This window comes from Anabrus simplex, chromosome 2 (genome assembly GCF_040414725.1).
Source record: "Anabrus simplex isolate iqAnaSimp1 chromosome 2, ASM4041472v1, whole genome shotgun sequence".
Lineage (NCBI taxonomy): Eukaryota > Metazoa > Arthropoda > Insecta > Orthoptera > Tettigoniidae > Anabrus > Anabrus simplex.
In genome coordinates, this window is record NC_090266.1 from 481,478,306 (window position 1) to 481,505,392 (window position 27,087).

The 27,087-nt window shown below is 38.0% G+C and overlaps 1 protein-coding gene across 2 annotated transcripts in view; it reads left to right on the forward strand.

The window, feature by feature from the left end:
- LOC136862894 (protein SSUH2 homolog) overlaps positions 1 to 27,087 on the forward strand; it is a 744,003-nt gene that overhangs the window by 592,237 nt on the left and 124,679 nt on the right. For both annotated transcript variants that reach the window (XM_067139173.2, XM_067139174.2), the window contains one exon: positions 22,957 to 23,162. In XM_067139173.2, coding sequence (XP_066995274.1) covers positions 22,957 to 23,162 — 206 coding nt within the window. The remainder of the gene's footprint in view (positions 1 to 22,956; positions 23,163 to 27,087) is intronic.

A 27,087-nucleotide genomic window follows, 5' to 3' on the forward strand; every position in this document is an offset into this window, starting at 1 on the left:
CCACGTTTTATAGACGTTGGTTGACGAACCTACGTAGCCTCCAGAAATGACTATTACTTACTCCCACCTCTCGACAAATATTACATGTAATGGTGAAATAGCCTGGGGCGGCCTGAGTATCTGAGCTCATCGCTAAGTGCTCACGATGACGTAGCCATGACGTGGCGATGACTTGACAGAAATGCCAGCAGTATTGCACAATGTAACAATGTCACATCCACATCTGATATATAACAATTCTCACTGTACATGTCTTGAGTGTTATTCTACTCACACGTATATATGCATACATTCAACTACAATCATGCAACCGAGCTCGATAGCTGCAGTCGCTTAATTGCGGCCAGTATCCAGTATTCGGGAGATAGTAGGTTCGAACCCCACTATTGGCAGCCCTGAAAATGGTTTTCCGTGGTTTCCCATTTTCACACCAGGCAAATGCTGGGGCTGTACCTTAATTAAGGCCACGGCCACTTCCTTCCCATTCCTAGACATTTCCTGTCCCATCGTCGCCATAAGACCTATCTGTGTCGGTGCGACGTAAAGCAACTAGTAAAAAAACTATCATGCAAGCGACAAGCATTGCAGAATTGAATTGAATAAGAATGATAATACAATAATAGTTTTTTTGCTAGGGGCTTTACGTCGCGCCGACACAGATAGGTCTTATGGCGACGATGGGATAGGAAAGGCCTAGGAGTTGGAAGGAAGCGGCCGTGGCCTTAATTAAGGTACAGCCCCAGCATTTGCCTGGTGTGAAAATGGGAAACCACGGAACACCATTTTCAGGGCTGCCGATAGTGGGATTCGAACCTACTATCTCCCGGATGCAAGCTCACAGCAGCGCGCCTCTACGCGCACGGCCAACTCGCCTGGTACAATAATAGTAATCTCACAGATAAAATAATAATAATAATAATATGGACATAATAATAATAATAATATTAATAATATCACAGATGAAATAATAATAATAATAATAATAATAATAATAATAATAATAATAATAATAATAATAATAATAATAAAATACTGATATCATCCTGTAACGGCATTTGAACCGTTAGTGTTCGCCTCCCTCATAAATAAATCGAAGAACAAAGAATCGATTGATTTATGAATAACATAATATATATATATAACACTGACACATATAAACACTTTAAATGTGTATACAACAATAATTAACTTTTTCAACATCCATACATTTTATAAAATATCACATATACGAGAATTTTTCTCGCACATTGTCATCATAGATAACTGTCCAGTGTCCCATTTTCTCTCTCTCTCTCTCTCTCTCTCTCTCTCTCTCTCTCTCTCTCTCTCTCTCTCTCTCTCTCTCTCTCTCATACAATTCACAAGAGTATAACACTTAGTTTAACATACACAAGTAATTTTAAATCATTATACAACACTCTCCTTTTTTAACGTATTAAAACATTTTGTGAAATATCACTTATATGAGAACTTTCCTCTCATATTGTAATCGTAGATAACTGTCCAATGTCTTGTTCTCCGCTTTGTCATACAATCCATGACAATGTAGCACTTATTCTTCCAATACACCAATACGACACTTGGTTCACGTGGAAATTCACATATGTTAGTTTAATTTTGCCAGTTTCTCACAAAAATTAATCATCTTGTTTTTTATCTCAACAAATCTCACATGAAGTACTTCTTCAAATTCCTAATGTTATAAGTACCGACAATCTTCGCTTCCTGATCTTTTAAGGAATATGCACACTTCCCGATACGGTTCACAATAGTGAAATACCCCTGATACAAAAGAAAGAATTTAGACATATTTCCCGCCTCTGCAGATGATGGGAATGGAACTCTGAGTAGCACCTTGTCACCCAAACTGAATTCGTCCAATTTTGCCCTTTTCTGCTGGCGATTACGTTTATTGCCTGCTTTGATTAAATTTTCCCTGGCCAGCTGGATATAAAAATCCTTAGTTTTTCCCTCTCCCAAGTCTAATGGCCGGTTTCACCAAGCTTCGTTTATGAATTTGACGAATGTTTAACTTTGACGATTCGTTTATCGTCCATTTTTTCGTTTCTTCAATGTCTGTTTACTTTGACGATCGTCAAACGCACCGTCAATTTTGACGCGCCGATTTTCGACCTTCAAACATGACGATTCGTTTAAAATGGTGTGTCCGTGTTGTAAACACTGCAGTGTTCAATAGTAGTTGGAAATTACAGATCTCTTTTAAAGTGTTTTAAGCGTTTCGGCATTTTACAGGATGTGTTAAAGCATTTCACAGAACGTTATTTAGAAGATCGTGAATGTGGGAGACAACTTTGATGCTGAATTACTGTATATAGAATTATTGGAAAATCTGGGACCTGAACGTGCAATTTCTGACCGTAATGATCATTTCTTCTCAATGGATGACTTCAATTTTGTAACTAGGTACAGACTTTCCGAGAGAGTAGTACTGAAACTTTTAGAGCAAATTGAAAATAGACTGAAATATCCTACTAATAGAAACCGTCCGTTAACACCGATACAACAACTACTTTTAACTCGACGTTTTTATGCTACTGGTTCTTTTCAATTGGTACTAGCAGATGTGAATAGTGTATCTAAATCAACAATTTGTCGCTATATTAGGAAAGTTTCCGAAGCAATTGGTTCCTTGAGACCTCTCTATGTGCATTTTCCTGAAGGTGACGAAGCTCGTTCAGTTATTCGCGACTTTTATATGATAAGCAACTTCCCTGGAGTAATAGGTGCCATCGACTGCACACATATACCTATATTGTCTCCTGGTGGACATAATGCAGAAGTTTTCCGCAACAGAAAGTCCTATTTCTCAATTAATGTACAGACTACTTGTGATGCTAATTTACTAATAAGGAATATTGTTGCTAGATGGCCTGGATCGGTTCATGACAGTTTTATTTTTGATAATTCTGAAATAAGAATGAAATTTGAGACTGGAAGAATCCAAGACGGACATCTCCTAGGGGATAATGGATATCGGCTTACACATTTTCTTCTTACGCCATTCTTAAATCCACGAAATCAAGGCGAGGAAAACTACAACAGAGCCCAAATTAAGACAAGAAACACTGTTGAACGACAATATGGAGTATGGAAAAGGAGATTTCCGGCCTTATCACTGGGTTTTTTTGTTGCTAGGGGCTTTAAGTCGCACCGACACAGATAGGTCTTATGGCGACGATGGGATAGGAAAGGCCTAGGAGTTGGAAGGAAGCGGCCGTGGCCTTAATTAAGGTACAGCCCCAGCATTTGCCTGGTGTGAAAATGGGAAACCACGGAAAACCATCTTCAGATCACTGGGTTTAAAAACAACAGTAACAACATCTTTGTCTGCCATAGTGGCTACCGCTGTGCTACATAATATTGCTATGCAAACAAAGGAAGATGGACCCCCGGAAGATGAAGTACTCCATCACTATCTTGAAGAAAAAAAGACGACTTAACAGGAATTATTTAGTCTTTGAGGAAATTAATGTAGGCCTACCTGGCTTAGCTGATCAAGATGGTCCTCCAGTTGTTAATCGGAACAGAATCGTTGAAAACCATTTCCGTTAAGACACTGCTTTAAAAGTGGAATACATTTAAAACACACGAGTCCTGTATCACTAATATTATATAAACAAGCACACACTTTATTGTTTTCTATAGCACATAACAGGCAATTAATGTGACTGTATGCTTGTTACTAATAGGCCATTGGTTAATGTTACTTAAGTTTGTAGGTTAATAAATTCGTAGATCATTATAACATTATTATTATTGTTATTATTATTATTAAATTTAGTCTATTGTTTCTTCAAATAAAAGGAAAGTTTTGCCTCTAGCACTGCACTACTCAGTTTCTCATTTTCTTGCTTATTTTTTTCGGTTTCTTTTTTCATGTGTATTAAGGCTATTTCTTCGTTATGCCTTAATTGCAGCATGTCTAATTCTTGCTTGCAGAGATCCCTTCTTGCTTCTGACAATTCAATAACTTTTTCACGAGCTTTCAATGCTTCTGATTTCTTTGTCTTCTTAGAAGAAGGCCGGTTTCTTGATGCCCACGATATCTTGCTACCGCTAGTTGATGGTGGAAGATCATGGATTGTATTCGGGACCGCTTCTTCACTGGTAGGAATAAGGATCTCTGTACTAGGTTCTTCTTCAAACGTCACCAGTACATTGCATGGTTCAATAGTGTTGCTACTGGATGCGGTTAGGCCTATGTATGCAGAATCGCTATCCAAGTTGTTGGGAAGAGGCTCTACTTGGTCCCTGATTATTTCTAGGAGTTGTGATGATGTTTGGTCTAATGAAGGGGTTACAGCAACTCCACCTCCAGTTTTAAACATATTCACCTTATCCTGACATCTTTTTTGCTTAGCCCTTCTTTTGAAGTTGTCATAAAACATTTTCAGTTGTTTCACTGACCTCTTACAAATTCATGAGAATAAAAACAATTTGCAAGTTCTATCCACGCTTTCTCTTTATCACGCAACGTTATGCCATCGGTTTTCTTGTTTTCGATTGGCTCTTTCCTTTCGGCAACAAGACTCACGAACAAACTCTTCTCGTCTTCAGAGAATTTGGATCCTCTCTTCTTTGACGAAATATTATTATTGTCTTTCATTTTTGAGACCACTCTTACAACAGAAAATTTAATTACAAAACAAGTCTATTTTCAACCACGGCTCAGTACTTCAATTATTAATGGAGAAATGGCAATCAGAACGTACGATAAAACTCAATATATCGCGATATAACGTCGTTTTGAAATGCGAGATCGTGTCAAAATAAACGGAGCGTCTATTCCAGCTCACTAGTGATGATGAAATGTAAAAGGTTTTGATGAAGCGTCAAAAAGAAACGGGTCGTCATTTTTGACAGGCGTCAAGCATATTAGGACGAAGCTTGGTGAAACCGGCCATAAGCCTGGCATACTTGCAATATGATCGGTTGGCTTCCTACCAAAATGAATTTCATACAGCGTACATCCCGTAGACTTGTGCAACGTAGCGTTACACCATTGTTGTACATCACCCAGTCGCGAAAACCACGAACTGTGCTTATCGTGTACGTATGCTCTGAATATTCTCCCGATCTCTCTCATGACCAGCTCGACCATATTACCATGTGGGTATCGAATAGACGAATATATGGCCTTAACACCCAGTTCATTCAACTTGGTAGTCCATATCTTTGAACTGAACTGACTGCCGTGATCTGATAATATTCTGAGTGGACATCCAAACTCAGGAATATATCTGTCAATAACCTGCTTTAGGCAACCCCTTCCCGTAGCTTTTCTCAGGGGATATATTTAGACATATTTGCTGAAGGCATCTATCAAAACGAACACATTCCGGTATCCATACCGAGATTTTACTAGTTGCCCGAACAGATCTACGCATATAAGTTGGCCTGGCTTGTCTACAATGACGGCTTGCCGTGGGCCCTCTAACGTCCTGTTAGGATGCTTACTACGTTGTCATAGATCACAGGTCGCAAGTAATTTCCTAATACTCCTTCCCATATTCTTCCACATAAAATTCTCTTGAATACCGTAAAGAACCTTGTTTGTCCCAAAATGACCGAGTTCTTTGTGATAATACAAAATCATATCTTCCTGTAATGCCTTTGGTACACAAACTTTAAAATCCCCAGAATGACACTTCCTTGACAGCAAACCACTACTTAGTTTGTACTCATGTTTACCTTTCTTCACGACAACATCTGTCTCCTTATCCCTTAGCCAGGTCAGGATAGCATTCATCTCATCCTCCCTCTCTTGTTCCACCATGCGATGACGTAACCGATCTCGTTCTGTCATGTTGTCCGTCACATTGCCCACACACACCAGTATTCCTTCTCTTATACCTACATACCTGGACTCCGTATTACCTGATAAATTCCTACTGAGGAAATCGGCCAAAACATTATCTTTACCTTTAATATGTCGAATAGTGAAGTCATTCACTGATAGCTAAAATCCACCTTGTCATTCTATTACTTGTTAACTTACATGTCTTAATAACTACTAATGCCTGATGATCTGTCCATATCTCAAACTTATTTCCTAATACATACGGTACATCCTAAATTTGCTTAATGAATAAATAATGGCCAAGAACTCAATTTCCGTTATGGTATACCTCTTTTCTGTCAAGCTGAGTCCCCGACTCGCCAAAGAAACAATACCCAAATTTCCTTCGTCATCCCTCTGACACAAACATCCGGAAATACCCTTTTCCGATGCATCGGTCATGAGTACGAACTCGCGATCAAGCATAGGGTATTTTAACATCACGGCATCATTGAAACCTTTCTTCAGCCTAAGAAATGCCTCATCGTGTTCACCTGTCCACTTCCATTTAGCTCCACCTTTCAATAAGCCTCTGAGTGGCACTAACAACGCTGCATATTGGATGACAAAACGTCTAAAATAATTACAAACCCCTAAAAATGATTTTAACTGTTTACTATTACGTGGAGTGCTCGTGTTGTTAATCTTATCTAATCTCGTTTGTTCTGGTTTTACTCCCTGTGCAGATACAGTGTGCCCCAAAAATGTAATCTGTTGTGTGCAAAATGTTGACTTATCCAGTTTTAATGTGAAGCCCCCCTCTCTAACTTTCTGTAAAACTATGTTCAAATGTTCCATGTGTTCTTCAAAAGTGTGAGATGCTATTACTACGTCATCAATGTACATTGTAACAAAATCTCCTGTATCCCGACCTAAAACTCGTGACATAGCACGAATCAACGCTGCGGAAGATGTTTTTGTACCAAAAGGGACTCTTGCAAATTGATACAAACAGTTCTTATATGCGAAAGCTGTGAGAGGTCTATCCTCTCTTCTGAGGGGAATTTGCCAAAATGAAGAAGGCAAATCCATGATGGAAAACCATGTTTTCCCTTCAAAACGCTGAATGAGTTCTTCCACAGTTTCAGGCCTCTGTTGGTCTGCCTCAATCCTCTGATTCATAAGCCTGGTGTCAATACACAGCCTGACTGACCCATCCTTCTTGGCAACGATAATTAAAGGATTAATACTATGGATACAAGATGGTTCAATTATTCCGTAATCCAGCATAATGTTTATCTGTTCTTCGACAGCACTAGCATATTTAATTGGAATGGGGTACTTAGGTCCCACAAATGATGAATGGTCATCTACAACAAACTTGTGTTCATGTACGTGTGTTCTTCCTGGCTTATCACTAAATACATCTCGATGCTCACCTAACATCGAACACAACTGCTCCTCCTGTAATTCACTCAAATTGCTTCTCGCCACTGTCTCATACAAACTATCCCTTGGATCCTGTCGTATACACACGTGACACACATCAAAACATTTCCTCTCACTAAGAACACCTTCACTCACCTCCCTAATACCTTTACCAGAACACAAGTTCTCAGCACTTACCTCAGACCCTTCATAATTCACACATACTTGTTTGCTAGTTTTCCTCCAGGACAAACACACACTACCCGAATCAAAGTCTAATCTAGCTCCATGATTTGTGAGCCAGTCTGCTCCTAAATAACTGAATACACCAGATTTGGCACAACAAAGCACGGTTGAAAGTTACATTCATCTTCAATCGTAATTGGTACTGCTATCATTTTATTTATTCTCTGTGACTTGCTACAAACAGCTGTTATAATGAAGGTTTGCCTCACAGGAATCTCCGTTATATTCGGACTTTCTTTGAGAATTTCCTCGTAAAGCTTGGAGCTAATACATGACCTTTCACTACCAGAATCTAATAATACCTTCACTTTTCTTCTCCATATCATAATTTCTATCGTCGGAGTTACTACCTCACTACTTATATCCTCAGTATTATAACTACTTACATCACTTAACAGATCACTCCTTATATCTAAATTAATACTACTATTACTTACTTTATTATCTATGACTACGTCATCACTTAAAACATTTGACTTATCATTACTTAGGTCACAATCACTTTGTTCTCTTAAATCTACTTTTACTACACAATTATCTACACTACCTACCTGTTTTTGACAACTTATACCTTCGGAGTGTTCACGTGACCTATTTATGCAGACCGCTGAGAGTTTAAAGTCCGCTGGCTCAATGATGGCTCCTGAATAACATTCGTGTTAGGCCTATTTTCATCCCTATGACTCAAATCTCCACGCCTCCCATTGTCGGATTGCCTCGGGTAACTCTGCTGACCTCGATCACTATTGAAATTCCTATTAGCCCTCGTCTGATCATAATTGTTACCTCTCCTTTGATAATTATCTGACCTGTTTCCCGCTCCCTCTACAGTTCTACTTTGCGGTCGATTACTACCTATGGTACTATTCAGAGCCTCAAAACTATCTAACAATACCTCCATTTCTTTGATAGCACTGACTTTCTGCATACACGCAGCTTCCCTAATCCTATCAGAATAATGTTTTAACATAATCCTTACGATATCAGCTTCTGAACCAATACTATTAAGATTTTTCCAGATAAGCACGTGTGCCAGAAAGTATTCTGTCATAGACACTCCCTCCTGTTGTCTATATTTACCAAACATAATCCGTTCTCTCTCACGACCCTGGACATTCTCATCCCAAACCTTATTAATGAACTTTTCTTTAAATTCTTCCAAATTAGACATATTATTACGGTACACTTGAAACCATATTTTACTTTCACCAATAAAAACATTCGACAAGATTTCCAGCATGTATTCCCATTTAATAACATTATTCTTCAACTTACTTGCAAATCTTTTCTCAACTACTTTTACAAATTCTATAGGATTAAACTGATTTCCAGAAAACTTGGTTAAATCACGATCCTTATTGAACAAACCACTCGCTACTATCACCTCTACCGCTGTCTCACCTCTAAATTCCTACCGTATCACTCCCTGGCAGTTCAAAACTTCTTCCTCCGCGACTCTCTCAGCATTTCCTTCCACTCTTCTCACTTCTTCCTGCAATTCTTCCTCTCTCTCTCTCTCTCTCTCTCTCTCTCTCTCTCTCTCTCTCTCTCTCACCTGCTGTGATAGCGTTTCCTGTTCGTTCCGTAGTTCAGTGACCTCCACATGTTTGCTTTCAATTTGTTCATTTCTACTAATCTGTTCCCGCGTCTCTTTCCCAACTACATTGTAAATCTTGTCCAATCTTTTCTCGACTACCTCATGAATTTCTTCCCGATTACTAGAAATTTTATTACTTAACAGTACGATATTGCTACTGTCCTCTGCACATATTTCCTTGACTTGCTCGGTCTGAATATGAAGATTGCTCCGATCCAACTCCATTTTACCTTCAGTTTCAACACACTCTTCATTAGACTTACTTTCTAACTTATATTCTGACTTAGATGTTTGATCAGTTATTTATAATATCTTAGTATCTATATTATTAATGATTTATTATTTACTAGCGATTGTACCCGTGCTTCGCTACGGTATTCTACATTGTATTCGAATATCGAAGTAAATAGTGTACATGCAGTAAATAAGATTGTTTTAAAATTGCATGTCTCTTAGCGTTATACGAGAAAGAGCATGGGGAGGTCCCCGTACGTTGTTTCCAATGTAAAGTGTTTGTTACGGGTTTGTGATATAACGGCAAGCTCACTTGTCTACTGCTATTCACAATCGAGTTGGGAAGTTTACAGTATAATTGCAGGCCCCATTGCCTACTACGCGGACAGAATCGATTTGGGGAGTTTTCGTTAAAATGGCAGCCCCCTTTCCTACTTCCAGACAGATTACAGTTGAGGAGTTTCTATTATAATGGTAGGCAATTACCCTACTATCACTAGAAATTGAGTTGTGCAGTTATCATCATAATGCCAGGCCCATTTTCCTACTGCCAGCCAGCTTACTGCCAGTCACACCAAGTTGGTGTGTTTCCATCAAAATAGCAGGCCACTATGCCTAATGCCAGTCACAGTTTAGATGAGGACATTTCTTTATAATGGCGGGCACCCTTGCCTACTGCCAAACACAATCGGGTAGGGGAGTTTTAAACAAAACTGCATGCTCACTTGCCTTCTGCAAGTCAAATGGAGAAGGGAACTATTCATTACAATTGTCGGCCTTCCTTACTAATGACAGTTACACAGGAGTTGGAGAAGGAACCCTTTCCTACTGCCAGTCAAAGTCGTTGTGGGGAGTACTGATTACAATAGCAGACACACCCTTTATCGATCGCTAAAAATCGACATCAGTGAATATATATAGATCGACATACGAAAGTATATGCGTGTTTACAATATTGAAGACCTTCATTTACAGATTAACTGCTACTAAACGTACGTCATATCGACAAAGGATTATACCATAAGACACGCCGGATTTAGTGGCCTAAATGGCTGGTCCTATGATATGTCATCTATTCTTGGGTCAGATTGAGTTAGAAACGTGGAACAGGGTAAAGGTTTTGTAAGATTATCAAACATTACATTACTTTTCGGATAATTATGTGACAGCTACATACATAGCATTTGGCTCACATATGCCTACTGGGTGTGCCAATTTTCGTGAAGAGTATGACGATTCTGTATTTCATATAAGTAATTGAAAGTATGAATTATGCATGTGAAAATTCTAAATTGACTTAACATCCATTAATAGAGAAAAATCAAACGTAAAAGGGATACAAATACGGCAAAAAGTCATAAGACCAAGGTTGTATATCATTCCAAATTGAACGGAGATTGTGCAATCCGTTATGTGGTAGGAATTTCCGAAGGTCTGCACCATCATTAAAATTGCCTGCATATTTCGATATTCTTCGGGGATAAAAAGTGAAAAATTTAATGATCTAGGATGTTTTCTGTTCGTTACAGGCTAAAACGTATAATTTTGTCAAATTTCAATCATTTTCTTTTTCTTCTGGCAGATTATGCCGCAATCTGGATTTTGGGCGAGGCGGGTAAAAATTAGGACATTCAGGAAACTAAACCAAAAATTATGGAAATGGTCATTATTACCCCTTAAAGGGAAAGCTATACGAAAATTTCGCCAAAATAGTCAGTGTAGAGGCACACAGTCGTTACGATTTGATTTATATAGATAAGGAATCTGCTCCATGTAAAACACCTTTAGGGCTATGTCCGCTGGACTTAACCTGCAAAAGTGACCATTCAAATATATATAGATCGACATACGAAAGTATATGCGTGTTTACAATATTGAAGACCTTCATTTACAGATTAACTGCTACTAAACGTACGTCATATCGACAAAGGATTATACCATAAGACACGCCGGATTTAGTGGCCTAAATGGCTGGTCCTATGATATGTCATCTATTCTTGGGTCAGATTGAGTTAGAAACGTGGAACAGGGTAAAGGTTTTGTAAGATTATCAAACATTACATTACTTTTCGGATAATTATGTGACAGCTACATACATCTGGATTAATCCTCCTGACGAAAAAATGCACCTGAAAAAAAAAAGGTTTAGAGGTGGAATTCCATCTCGTTTGGTCGATTTCCAGTCAGGTTGGTCTTGTTCTGTTTATATTGTGGAATAAAATCACCATTTGTGTTCCCTATAAACCGCCAGTCCATTCCGGAACATGAAATGTTATTGACCTTTAAAACCTACCTTTGGACAGGTGGATGCTAAATATAAATTTTGGTTCGAATGTCTTCAGTAGTTTTCAAGTTGTAAGGAATACGCTTTACACGCACCCGCTCGTGAGTCAAGTCCGATGGGACTTATACAGAAAAACGGTCCGTTAATGATATCTCCCTTATTAATCCTCGTATCGAAATGATGCACATGAGAAAAAAGGTTTAGAAATTAATTTCTACCAAGGTAGGTAGATTTCCATTAAGTTTGGTTGTGTATATTTTGTGGAAGTGCAAAATCACTGTTTCGGTTTCGTATAAACCCTCAGTCAGTTCAGGGATTTAGAAACAATATTTGCCCTGAAACCTATCAAGGACAGGTGTATTCTAAATATGAGACTCCCATTTTCACACCAGGCAAATGCTGGGGCTGTGCATTAATTAAGGCCACGGCCGATTCCTTCCAACTCCTAGGCCTTCCCTATCCCATCGTCGCCATAAAACCTGTCTGTGTCGGTGCGACGTAAAGCCCATAGCAAAAAAAAATATGAGTCTTGGTGGAAATACATCCAGTAGTTTGTAGCACTCGCGTACATACGGCGTAATTAAGGAAGAAAATAATACAGTTAAGAAAGTTGAAAGTAATAGAAAATGGATTATAACTGAGGACAGCCGGATAACGACAAATATGTAAATGCCGAGTGAATGTATTGGAAAATCAAATGCCCCTCAATAAATGATGCTAGTGTGGGTTATGGATATAATAAAGCGGTAACTGAGGAGAAATTTAGGTCCAGTGATTCTTAGGTAAACAAATAATAAGAAGATGACTAATGGTGTTATTACTTAATCTATTCGAGGGCAGTTATAACATCCAACGATATTCCGCCAATATCCCGCAGACGCCTCTTTTGCCTTCTACCCAAGGAACAACCACGAATTTAAAAGCATGATGAGGGAAATGGCAATACGTTACTTCCCTGCTGGCATGCAGTCAGAGACGTTGCCATGGTAACCTGTAGGTTCGTTGTCGGTCTATCGGTCACTCAATGCAGAGCATGATACCAGCGGAAAATTGTAAATTTCTCCGTCGTGTGAAGAGTAAGGTAAATTATGAACATAACGAAAGTTGTTTATAATGAAGAGACGTTTCACGTACGGTAAACGAAGTTTACAGAAAATCAATAGTATAAGAGAAAATGGAGGAAAACCATTCTGGTTTTCCTATAAACCCCCGTCTGTTCAAAGATTTTAAAATGATATGCATATCGAAACCTTCCCCGGGAGGAGTATACTCTAAATATGAAGTTTGGTTGAGATCTGTCCAGCCGTTTCGACGTGATGGTGGAAAAACCATTTTGGTTCTCCTATAAACCCCCGTGTATTCAAAGATTTTAAAATGATATGCATATCGAAGCCTTCCCCGGGAGGAGTATACTCTAAATATGAAGTTTGGTTGAGATCTATCCAGCCGTTTCGAAGTGATGGTGGAAAAACCATTCTAGTTTTCCTATAAACCCCCGCTCTATTCAAAGATTTTAAAATAATATGCATATCGGAACCTTCCTCGGGATGAGTATACTCTAAATATGAAGTTTGGTTGAGATCTATCCAGCTGTTTCGACGTGATGGTGGAAAAACCATTCAGGTTTTCCTATAAACCCCCCGTCTATTCAAAGATTTTAAAATGACATGCATATTGAAACCTTTCACGGGATGAGTATACTCTAAATATGAAGTTTGGTTGTGATCTATCCAGCCGTTTCGACGTGATGGTGGAAAAACCATTCTGGTTTTCCTATAAACCCCCCGAGTATTCAAAGATTTTAAAATGATATGTTTATCGAAACCTTCCCCAGGATGAGTATACTCTAAATATGAAGTTTGGTTGAGATCTATCCAGCCGTTTCGACGTGATTGTGGAACAGACAGACAAACAGACAGACAAACAGACAAACAGACAAACAGACAAACAAACAGACACGAAACGTAAAAACCACCGATTCGGTCTTGATTTGACCTAAAACGGATAAATATCTGAAAAATTGACAAAACAAAATAAATTACAGGCAGCGGACCCCCTACAATTTTATTTATATAGATTATTACTATCAATTATTTCTTCTATTTGTTTATTTCTGGTATCAATTTGTCTCTTACAGTTTTCATTATTACTACTAATTATTTGATCCATTTTACTAATACTTTCGTTATTCCTATCAATTATTTTATCCATTTTTCTACATAGAGAGTCACTCATTTCTTCCATCTGTTTATTCCTATTTTCGATACTACCACTAATCATTTCTTCCATCTCTTTAATATTATTATTTTCACTACTAGTATCAATCTTTTCTTCCATTTTGCTACAGCTACCAATCACTTCTTCCATCTGTTTATTATTATTTTCGTTACTAGTATCAATCTTTTTCTCCTACTTTTCGAAACTCCTATTCATTATTTCCTCGAACTCGTCCATTTTGGCCATGAACAAATTAACAAAATCTTGGTTTATCCCTCCCGTGACTTCCTTTTTAGTTTCAGTGTGCTTCTCACTTTCTGCACTTTCCTGAATTACCTCAGAAACTTCCATCGTTTTCACCTGCTCCCTATTTTCAACTTCGCCTTGGATGTTCTTAGTAGCAACAGCCTCGCCATCACGTGATTTGCTATTGTCTTCCTTGTCCATCTTTGGTTCACTATTAATAGTTCACGATCGCAAATTAATTCCCCTCTTCAAATCCCTTGACATAACCCCAAAATACAAATATATATCACAAAATTACACTCGTGACATTTACCGGTAATACCTCCGTTGGCTTAAATGCGCATACTCCTCCCAAAATGAACCTATGATTGCTGTCATTCAGAACAACCTCTGATTTTCTTCGTGCACCACGTTGCGGAGCCAAAATGTAATGTTTAATACTAACAGGGTGTGGGGTAATAAGCTTACTTTTGACAACATACCATATAAGTTCTGGGAAAAGGAGATTGGCGTTCGGTTTCCCTATTAAATTTGAGGTTATGTAATTTTACTGTAGAAATGAAACGCTAAATTAATTTGATAGAACAAAATATATTCTTGAAACAATATATAAAATAGTGAGAACTGCTGCGATTAAAACAGATGAGAATATGAAATTATGACATTGCAACTGAAAGAAACTAGGCATGAATTTGGATTCTTCTTGACCGGACATTTAAGAATTTATACGAAATGTATCCCTCACTGTTTCCCTTGACTGTACCTTCAATACTTTCAGTGTAAATATGATGTATTCCTTAGATCTGGTCTTTACTGTAGATGTCTCACGCCTAATTTGGTGATGTATCCATGTGACTGCTTCTTCTCCATATCATATGACTTCTTTGTAAATCTGGATGGTATTACTTCATTGGAAGTGGCATCCTTGTGTGACTCCATCAGTTCACCATCCACTTCTTCTCTCTTCATCTTCCGTTTAACTATTGACTCCCGTTGACTGACTGAGGCCTCTCCATCTCGCTCAGTTAATGGCCAACTGTGCCTCTCCTTCCAGCAGAATAATGACTGACGCTACAATATGCAGCCACCTTTTATAGACGTTGGTTGACGCACCTACGTAGCCTCCAGAAATAACTATTATTTACTCCCACCTCGCGACAAATATTACATGTAATGGTGAAAAAGCCTGGGGTGGCCTGAGTATCTGAGCTCATCGCTAAATGCTCACGATGACGTAGCATGACGTGGCGATGACTTGACAGAAATGCCAGCAGTATTGCACAATGTAACTATGTCGCATCCACATCTGATATATAGCAAATCTCACTGTACATGTCTTGAGTGTTATTCTACACATACGTATATATGCATACATTCAACTACAATCATGCAAGCGACAAGCATTGCAGAATTGAATAAGAATGATAATACAATAATAGTAATATCACAGATTAAATAATAATATGGACATAATAATAATAATAATAATAATAATAATAATAATAATAATAATAATAATAATAATAATAATAATAATAATAATAATAATAATAAAATACAGATATCATCCTGTAACGGGATTTGAACCGTTACACTCCTTTAAAAATACAGAAACTTTTTTTGAAAATCTAATTAATGAGGGTGAAACAGGAGTGACAAATTGGGGTGAATTTTTAGAAAGACTATAGTTACAGTATATCTCAGAAACGTAAAATGTAAAACCTCCTGTTAAAGAAAATCCAATGAGGTGGGGGGGGGGGGAAATTGAAAAATTGAATTAATTGTATGAAGATACTTACATCTAATAAAAACTAAAGTAGTTACAGACGTGAAAATTGGTATATAGATGGCCTAGGCATCACCGAAGAGGCGTACTAGGAAAATGAGGAGTGAGGTAGTTTCCTGTTGCTTACCTCACCGAGCCAGGGGTTGCCATTACATATCAGTCTGCCAAGTCCACTGAAATGCATGCACCAACCGACCCTATGAGCAACATTTTCACACCATTCATAGCGGGGACTGGCCGCATAAGGAATGGCATTACTGGCATCGTTCATACCTCAGTCACGTTCATATTGTCAAAGCCAAGGATAAGACAGAGACAGATCAATGAAAGTAACAAAACTGCTCTAGTCCATACCAGAAGACACAGTGCACTGTAAACACTAGGTCCTGCAAGCAAAGGCATGTCAAAAAGATACTGTCCTTATTTATAGGGCTGTCTTTCTTGTACTAAAGTATGAAAACTGTACTAAATTGTGTTATTATTCTTAACAGTGAGAACTCCGATTTTCACCACTTTCCTAAGGAAAAGAAAGTTCTTAATAATGGGTTAACTATATAAGCATAACACTACCTGCTTACGGCAGGCTGTATCTTACGACTAGCAGTTACCCGCGGCTTTGCTCGCGTGGATTTCGTAATTTGATAAAAGTAATCGTTCCTCGGTACTGTACTAAGACATTATCTGAAAATTCCTAAAGTATAAAATCTCACCGAAAATTTGAGTTTCATTTACACCAGAAACTCTTTGTAAACAACGTCTGTGGTATTGCATTTTAGGGCTAAGGTGACCATGCGACATAGAACTGTATAAGTGAGAAACAGTCTTCACTCAAGTCGAAAAAACAAAAAACAAATGTTTCTTTACTTTTAAAGGAGATTCAAAATACATATTTGCACGTCTGTAAAATCTTCAATTTTTGAGGTATAAGCATCCTCATAAAAAATGTTTCAACTCTTTTTTAACTTCTTTCCCCCTCTCCCCCCCCCCCCCCCCCCGTTAAGTGCCTTTTCCGAAAACAAAAAATACGTGTTCCTGTATTTTAAAGGACTTTCCGAATACCAAGTTTCATGTCTACAACATGTTAAGTATTTGACATATACTGTAGATATACCGGTACAGATTTTAAAAATTCACCCGGTTTTCCAATTGTTTTCAGCTTCTTAAGTGGATTTTCTGAAAGGAAATTCTTTATTTTTAAAGGAGATTCAAAATACCAACCTTCAGGTCTGCAATATCTTCACTTTTTGAGATATAAGTATCTTCATAAAAATAATTCAAGTTCTTCTTCACTTCTTTCCACCCCTCATTCCTTAAATAAACTTTCCATAAACAAAAATAAACGTGTTTCTTTATGTTTGAAGACGATTTAAAATATCAGCTTTCACGTCTGTAACATCTTCAGTTTTTGAGATGAAAGTATTCTCTTAAACAGATTTCGACTCTTTCCTTACTTATTTTCACACACCCGCACCCCTCCCCCCAGTCGATTTTTAGAAAAGAAGAAATGCGTGTTTTTTTATTTTTAAAGGAGATTTCAAATGCCAATTTACACGTCTGTAACATCTTTAGCTTTTATAGGTGTAAGAATCCTTACACAAATAATTCAACTTATTTTTCAATTCTTTCACCCCCCTTAATTGGATTTTTCGAAAACAAAAGAAGACTTGTTTCTTTATTCTTACAGGAGATTCCAAATACTGATTTTCACGTCTGTAACATCTTCAGTTTTTGAGATATAAGTATCCTCATACAAAGAATTCAACTCATTTTTCAATTCATTCACCCCCATTAAGTGGAATTTTCGAAAACAAAAGAATACGTGTTTCTTTACTTTGAAAGAATATTCCAAATACAAATTTTCATTTCTGTAACATCTTCCGTTTTTGAGATATACGTATCCTCAAAAAAAATTCACCTCCTTTTTCACCCCACCCGCGTAGATCTCACACGCCCACTAAATGCGTGTTTATTTCTAAAGGGGATTCCAAATACCATTTTTCACGTCTGTAACTTTCAGTTTTGACATATAAGTATCTGAATAAAAATAATTCAATTTTTCACTTCCTTTCACCCTCCCTCTTTAAGTGAATTTTCCGAAAACAAAAGCATTTCTTTATTTATAAAGGAGCTTCCAAATATCAATTATCACGACTGTGACATCTTCAGTTTTTGAGATATATATGTCCTATGTGTCCTCAGCTTCTTTTCAGACCCCCCACCAAGTTGATTTCCCCTAAGAATGCGTGTTTCTTTATTTTAAAAGGAAATTCTAAATACCAATTTTCAGGTCTGTAACAACTTAGTTTTTATTAGATGTAGGTATCCTCGTACAAATAGCTTAATTATGTTTTCAATTCTTTCACCTCCCTTAATTGGATTTTCCGAAATCAAAGGAATGCGTGTTTCTTTGCTTTTAAAGGAGATTCCAAATACCAATTTTCAAGTCTGTAACTTCTTTAGTTTTTGAGATATAAGTATCCTCATACTAATACTCATACTAATTCTTTCAGCCCCCGTTGAGTGGATTTGGCGAAAACAAAAAATACATATAGGCTACTTTTAAATGAGATTCCAAACACCAAAACAAAAAAGTATATTTCCTTATTTTTTAAAGGAGATATCAATTACCAATTTTCATGTCTGTAACATCTTCAGTTTTTTAGAAATAAGTATTCTCATAAAAGTTTTCAACCCCTTTTTTACCCCTCTTAATGGGATTTTCCGAAAACAAAAAATACGTGTTTCTTTATTTTTAAAGAGAATCTAAGGAGAATCTAAATACCACTTTTACGTTTTTGAGATATAGATATACTCATTTAAACAATTCACCCCCTTTTCACCCCCTTAGCAACGGAATATCCTAATAATCCTCCCTTAGTGAGCACCTACACGCCAATATAAATTTATCCCCAAAATTTCATTTCTTTATATCCAGTAGTTTTTGATCGGCGATGATGAATCAGTCGGTTGCTCAGTCGGTCGGTCAGGACATGTTATTTTAGATATATAGATTGTGAGACTTCCATTTCCTGGCACATTTATTGAGAAGCACTTGTTACTAACTTGGTAGAATATACGAGAGCTGTTGCCGCTAAGAAGAAGGGAAAGAAAAAAAAGAATGGTCCCCTTCTGATCTTACCGACAACTGGGATCTGACGAATAAATTTCCTCAATTTTCTTACCCCTCGCGCTGAAGACGACAGCAACGTGACCAGTACAGCTGCTCGACGAGTCTTTACCCGCGAAGATAATGTGTAGATGGAAAAATTGCCTTCGGAACTGACTCGTATAGCCGAATGAGTCAGTGAGAAGGTGCATAGAAAATGACTGAGAAATCTGCCATTACCAGAATACGTCTTGGTCTTAAATATAAGGAACTAACCTCTGAATCATTGAGGTGCCGTGCTGCTCAATGATACACTGCTGTTCATAAATATCCGAACACCGTGAGGTAGTCGGGATAGTCGCAGGGTGTGTTTATTATATTGTTTTGAAGTAATATTAGCATCTTACTCATAACATATTTACAGTAGGTGGATGAAGTATTAATATATGGAGCGTCCATCGCCGGCTTGTACAATAGATAAGCACACAGACAATTTGTAATTTTGTTTGGGCTCAGTGCGTCGTTGCAGATAATAACGCTATAAGACGGAAATTTAATCATTAATACGTCGATGTTATTGTAATATACTTGGAGGAATAAGTAATTGTAATTTTTTGAGCGGATAAGTCCTACCTTGGCGTTTATCCAAAGTGAATGTTCTAATCCATAAGAAAATCATAAGTAATCAAGGTAGCCACCAATCTGCCGATAACCACTCAAACTCTTACTTCCCAGAGCTGAAGTATAGAAAATTAAATTTCAAAATTTATGGTGAATGTGTAGAGAGATGTCTTTAGTGAGGAGTGTTCAAAGATATTCGACAACACGATAGTTAGTTCCATCATCATCATCATCATCATCTGTTTACCCTCCAGGTTCGGTTTTTCCCTCGGACTGAGCGAGGGATCCCACCTCTACCGCCTCAAGGGCAGTGTCCGGGAGCTTCAGACTCTTGGTCGGGGGATACAACTGGGGAGTATGACCAGTACCTCGCCCAGGCGGCCTCACCTGCTATGCTGAACAGGGGCCTTGTGGAGGGATGGGAAGATTGGGAGGGATAGGCAAGGAAGAGGGAAGGAAGCGGCCGTGGCCTTAAGTTAGGTACCATCCCGGCATTCGCCTGGAGGAGAAGTGGGAAACCACGGAACACCACTTCCAGGATGGCTGAGGTGGGAATCGAACCCACCTCTACTCAGTTGACCTCCCGAGGCTGAGTGGACCCTCGTTCCAGCCCTCGTACCACTTTTCAAATTTCGTGGCAGAGCCGGGAATCGAACCCGGACCTTCGGGGGTGGCAGCTAATCACGCTAACCACTACACCACAGAGGCGGCAGTTAGTTCCATTCTCAACTATATTTTCGTCATTTTGTTTACTTGACCTCTGAGTTTGAGAAAAGGTAGAGTCAACAACGATTTCTTTCTCATCCCTAGATATTCTATTTCTTATCTTACTTAGCCGAAAAAAATTATTTAGCTCTGATTAGCTCAGACTGTAGAATGCTGACTTCTGAGTCCAACTTGGTAGGCTCGATCCTGTCTCAGACAGGTGGTACTGAAGGTGCTAATTACGTTAGCCTCGTGTCAGTAAATTTATAGGCACATAAAAAACTCCTGCGGGACAAAATCCTGGCACATCGGCCACTTCTAAAACCGTAAAAGTAGTTAATGAGACGTAAAATTAGTATTATTGTTATTATTACAGTATTATTATTATTATTATTATTATTATTATTATTATTATTATTATTATTATTACAGTATTATTGTTGTTGTTACGGGGATACCGAGGTGTACAGAGGTGAAAGAAGGTGCGGGTATAAAGGGGTGGATATACGAAAATTGAAAGATTGCTTTAATACTTTAAAATTAGAGCTGTAGTTCTTTCTCCTTTTTTGTTTCTTTTCAGATGTTAAATTTTAACAAAACAATTCGCTAAGCGGAAAACAAGATTTCAGGTACAACAATGAGATTTAGAAGTAATATAATAAATGACAAGAGCACCTTTGCTCCAGGAAATTATCTAGGAGACTATTCTCCAAACATTACACCCTTCCAGCCTTCCATAGGAACCATTCAACCTTTACATTAATAGGAAGAGCGTTATTGCTCTATCAATTTACACTTAGGAACCTATTTTCAAAAATATCCAGGCCTATCAAAGACAAATCCTATACATTTCACAAAATCAAACAGAATTCACTGTCTAAAACGCTCAACAGTGTGATATCTTTACCATGAAAAGCATGACATAGAGTTCAACGGGGGTAGCGAGTACCCATTCTACAAGGCCTTCGGTGAAAACAAAAGGTTAAATTACTGGCACAAAACCAAAATGGAAAGGAGGCGAACCCTTGCTCTCCTAGAAATTTACATTACATGCATAAACCCCTACTTGGGCTTATGGCCCGACGTTCCAGAGGCTAAGCCTATACTACTGAGGTGAATAGATAAAAAGGTTAAGTTACATAAATTACAAGATAGATTTTAAAGGTTACAAAATCATAGTCACCTCAAGATCAAGTTGAGAGGGAATACAACAGGGTACCTCACTCTCTATTCTCTGATTTCGGTTAAAATCTTTCGGCTTGTTGAAATTTACATTTAAGTTTGAAATTTACATTTTAGGAAAAAAGAAAACTACATTACAAACGATCTGAAACATTACCCTCGAGCTAGCTTTCAAAGACCATCACATAGTTGTCCGACTCCATAGCTAAATGGTTAGCGTGCTGGCCGTTGGTCACAAGGGTCCCGTGTTCGATTCCCGGCAGGGTCGGAAATTTTAACCATATTTGGTTAATTTCGTTGGCACGAGTGCTGGGTGTATGCAACGTCTTCATCACCATTTTATCCTCATCACGACGCGCAGGTCGCCTACGTGAGTCAAATCAAAAGACCTGCACCTGGCGAGCCGAACTTGTCCTCGGACACTCCCGGCACTAAAAGCCATACGCCATTTCACATAGTTAAGCCAGAACTGCCATTACCGTGAGCTGGTGGACCTCTCGAAGATGGACGAGGCGCCTCCGCCTCCTTTATAAACACACACTCTATACTGGAGCGATCAATAAGACAACTTGGTCCCAAAAGTGCCAGTTTTTATAGCTGAGGGGAAAGTTCCAGAAAACTCTGGGCTAAGGCCCGACACGCCCCCAATTCTGATTGTATAATTAAATAAATACCAGAAATATTTTGATAGGTAGAAAAATAAATGTACAAAATTTGTCATTGGCCGACGTCTTAAGTTGGCGGGAAGAGGCAGAAGTGTTGTAAACTATAACACAACGAAAACAAAGAATAAACAGTTCAATGTAGTAAACCTTAACATGCAAAATTACTCTGGAATTTTAATAGTCAATATTCACACTAGAGGGCTTAACATAAGTTTATAATAGCGACATCTGTAGAGAAATGTTCAAACTTCATGGGCTAGTTGTTGCGAGTTTTATATTTTGGGTGGCATTCTCCAAGGCGCTTCATTTAAATGTACGGGGCGGGTGTACCTCCGGTAAAATTATTATTATTATTATTATTATTATTATTATTATTATTATTATTATTATTATTATTATTATTATTATTATTATTATTATTTAGCTGTACGTTTTCTCAGTTTTTGACCTTCACTTATTGTTTAACAGTACTAGTCCATTAGATCCTTGTTTGACTCTTCACGCAGTGAATACCATGAAACCATATTGTCGTAATTCTAGCAATCGCTAAGTCTACTCTTGTGAGTTATAAATGGAATAATTACGTACACTAGACGACGGAAACAATGGTAGGATTGTATTCACAGTGAAGAGAAGAATCTAAAAAATCACTATGTTTTAAATAACGCGTATTAGTCGACCTACAGTGAGTAACAGACACACATGATAAAGACTGATGAGTTCAATTTATTTAGGATAACAATAGACATAACTGTGTAATTTCACAGGGATCTATTTTATGTGGACCCATGAGTATTTCCCTTTTCCTTCTAGTAACAAGCTGTTATTTCAAATTTCAGTTAACATTCCACCACCATCATCAACCAGGAAAGTGTCAACGTCCATTGACTTCTCTGCTCGTTCAATCCGCCCAACACAACCACATGTTACCGAGAAACAAGCCCGAGACGCTCTTTTGGCCTATGCCAAGAAACACTGCTGCTATGGAGAAGGAGTTGCCAAGAATATGGCTGTGACCCAGTTGAGCTACTCATCGGCATTCCATGTGAGTACTTCACCACTTTCCTTCATTCGGTAGGGTACTGGCAGAATTGTGGCAATTACCCCACGTTCATACCCAGAGTTCATCAGGTGCGGATTTAGAAATTCAGAATTGGAGTGTGGGAGGAGAAGAAAGCCTCTTGAAAAGGATGTAATAACTTACTACATGCTATGATATTATGATGATGATGACGATTATTATTATTTTATTATTATTATTATTATTATTATTATTATTATTATTATTATTATTATTATTATTATTATTGTTTATTTTACGTATCACTAACTGCTGATTATTATTCCCGTTTTTCCCCAATTTCTTGGGGTCCGTTCTTGCAGTGGATTTGGCTCAGTTTTACGGCAGGATACCCTTTCCTACGCCAACACTATGTGTAAGGACATATTTGCTATTATGTGCTCCGGTGGTAGTTTATAGTGTCGTGTGTTGTATGTAAATGAAGAAAAGTGTATTAAGATGAACACAAACACCCAGTCCCAGAGCTAGAGGAATTAACCATACCCAGTTAAAATCACAGGCCCGGCCGAGAATCGAACCCGGGGCTAGTAGGCAGACCATTTGGCCAATGAGCCAGACAACGCTCCTGGATATCTTCACACGTAATCCCCATTTCTTGCAAGTTTCTTTTCACCTCCGTGAACCGGGGTCCTTCGGTTTTCTTTCACAGAAAGTTGGTGATCTTGCTTGTCAGTCTCATTGGGCTCATTCTTGCTATGTGACTGTAAAATACAATTCTTCTTTTTTTCGCATCGCGTCAGTTACTTTTTCCACGTGGGTGTAGATTTCTTGATTATGTCGTCGTCTATATTCGCCGTTTTAATTTACTGGGCCCAAGATTTTACTCAGATTTTTTCTTTCTTTCACTTCCAGTTTCTCCATAACACCTTTCCTTTGCATTACAAGGCACTCTGCAGCGTAAAAGGCTTCCGGTCGGATATCTGTGCAATAATGTCTAAGTTTGGCATTTATGGATATTGATTTGTTTATAGATGCCCTTGGTTGAATGATGTGTTGTTTCCATTGTTCTCACCCGTGATGCAAATGTTTCCTTCTCAGAGACGTTGGGCTCTATCCACTCACCACGATATTTGAACTTACATTTCCTTTTGATCTTTCCCTGTCCAACGTTTAGTTCTGTAAGTGCCAGTTTGATGTTACTTAAAAATTCTGTTTTCTCAAAAGAAATCATGAGGCGTACCCTTGCTGCTTGTTTCTGGAGTTCACTAATCTGTTTTGCGGCTGTATCCAGGGAGTACGAAAACACCGCGAGATCAACTGCGAAGGCTAAGCAGTCAACTGTCAGCTTCAAGCTTGTATAGCCCAATCTGACCCCATTTTCGATTCTATTTTTCCCATTTTTCTCCGCCACTCAGGGATGACTCTCTCAAGAACGCTATTCAAAAGCAGAGGTGAGAGTCCACCTCCATATTTTACCCCGGTCCTGATTTCAAAGGCATCATAAAACTCCCTGAATTTTACTTCGGATTTAGTGTTGGTTAGCGTCTGCTGAATGGTTGCCCAAAGTTTGTTGCTAAAGCCTAGTTCTTTTAGAATTTCAAAGAGGGTGAATCGATCAACGGAGTCATACACCTTTCTGAAATCAACAAAGATCACCACAAACTCTTTATTCCTAAACTCGAAATATGTAAGGAATGTAAGATTCATGATCTGTTCATAACATGAAAATCCTTTCCTAAGAACTCCTTGGTATTCTGCAATTGTGGATCCAATTGTTGTTACTCTACTTTGAAGAACTTACGGAAGGATCTTGTAGGTTATTGTGAGAAGCAAGATGCCACTGTAATTGTTTACATCTATTCTGTCACCTTTGTTCTGAAGTGGGTGAATCAAGGCTGACGACCAGCCATCAGAAAGTTTCCCAAATCTCACATATTATCTCAGTTAACTTATGAACAGACTTGTCTCCAGCAAGCTTCCATAGTTCAGCGATTATCGAATCCTCGCCTGGTGACTTGTTATTTTTCAGTGACTGGATGATGTTTGACTTCATCTTTTGTTGGTGGAAGGGAATCTGGGCTTAGTGTCTTCGATAGGGAACGTCGCTGCTGGGGCTTTGCAGTTGTACCAGGATTTGCAATTGTCCTTGTCATTGTGTGCAGTTTTTCCGTCAGGATCCTTGACAGTAGACTTGGTGAAGTGTATTATTATTATTATTATTATTATTATTATTATTATTATTATTATTATTATTATTATTATTATTGTTGTTGTTGTTGTTGTTGTTGTTGTGACATGTGGAAAAGGCCTCCCCGATTGTTAGTTGACCAGTCTAACATTTTCTTGAATTTACTACTATTAATTCTATTAATTCTCCTTTATTTTCTACCGCATTTCCCACATCTGTGGGGTCGCGGGTGGGAACTGTGTCGCACATGTGGATTTGGCCCTGTTTTACAGCCGGATGCCCTTCCTGTCGCTAACCCTATATGAAGGGATGTAATCACTATTGCGTGTTTCTGTGCTGGTTGGTAGTATAGCGTGCTGACTGAATATATACCGTCTTACTAATAAACGGTGCATAACTTTTATACAAGGTTTATACACCGTTTATGTGAAATTCGCTACCAATAAACCGTGTATAAGCCTCCTGTGTATACATCTGTTATAGCTATTCATTGAATTGCTTATACAGACCAGGACCCTTGTATAAGCGCTGTATAGCAGCGAGTAGCGGAAAAAGAAACGAGTGAGCAGTTTATTTTCGTGGTATTTATTGTCTACAGTAATATAATCGTGGTGAAATATTCGACTTATCCATTTAACATTGAAGGAATGGACGATAACGTTGATGATCTTCACGATATTTTAAACATAGAAGACATACACCGTTCAGAGGTTATGGACGCTAGACATCTTCGTAAAGTAAAACACTTTAAAGAGACGGAATGGCAATGAATAACTATAAAATAAATTATGGTTGGGAGTATTTTTGTGTAATAATGTGTTACTGCTTAATAGACTTTTGATATTGCGAGTTTATTATATATTATCTGCCCCTACAAAGATCTTTCTCAAACTTGCGTACCTGTAAAATGGGACATAATTCTCGAGATGAAAAATGACATAACTTGAAAACCATACGTAATATGATTTCCATACTTTGTAGTTGAATACCCAGAAATATGATGTATAAATGCCTAATAGAAACTTTTTTGATCAAACCTTTCTTTTAAGCTACAAAACAGTTTTTCCTTTCTCCTGAAAAGTAAGGATTTTGGAATGTGTACCATTTTCAGCTCGCCGATTCGATTACAATTGCTTACGTTTTCCGTACTACCCCAGTTAGGAGCTTTTGATCGTAGCTTTTCCATTTCTTTTTTGGCGTTCATTACACAAGCAAGCTGAAGAAATATTGATATCAATATAAGTCAATTTCCAGCTGTCTCATGGAATGACAATGAATAACTATGTTATAAAAGAAATGATGGTTGGGCGTATGTTTGTGTAATAATGTATTACTGCTTAATAGACTTTTGAAATTGCGAGTTTATTATACATTATCTGCCCCTACAAAGATCTTTCTGAAATTTGAGTACCTATAAAATGGGACATATTCCTCGAGATAAAAAATGGCATAACTTGAAAACCATACGTAATATGATTTCCATACTTTGTAGCTGAAAACGCAGAAATATGATGTATAAATGCCTAATAGAAACTTTTTTGATCAAACCTTTCGTTTAGCTACAAAAAAGGTTTTCCTTTCTCCTGAAAAGTAAGGATTTTGGAATGTGTACCCTTTTCAAGTCGCCGATTCAATTACAATTGCTTGCGTTTTCCGTACTATCCCAGTTAGGAGCTATTGATCTTTTCTTAAGCCTTTCCATTTCTTTTATGGCGTTCATTACACAAGCAAGCTGAAGAAATGTTGATATCAGTATAAGCC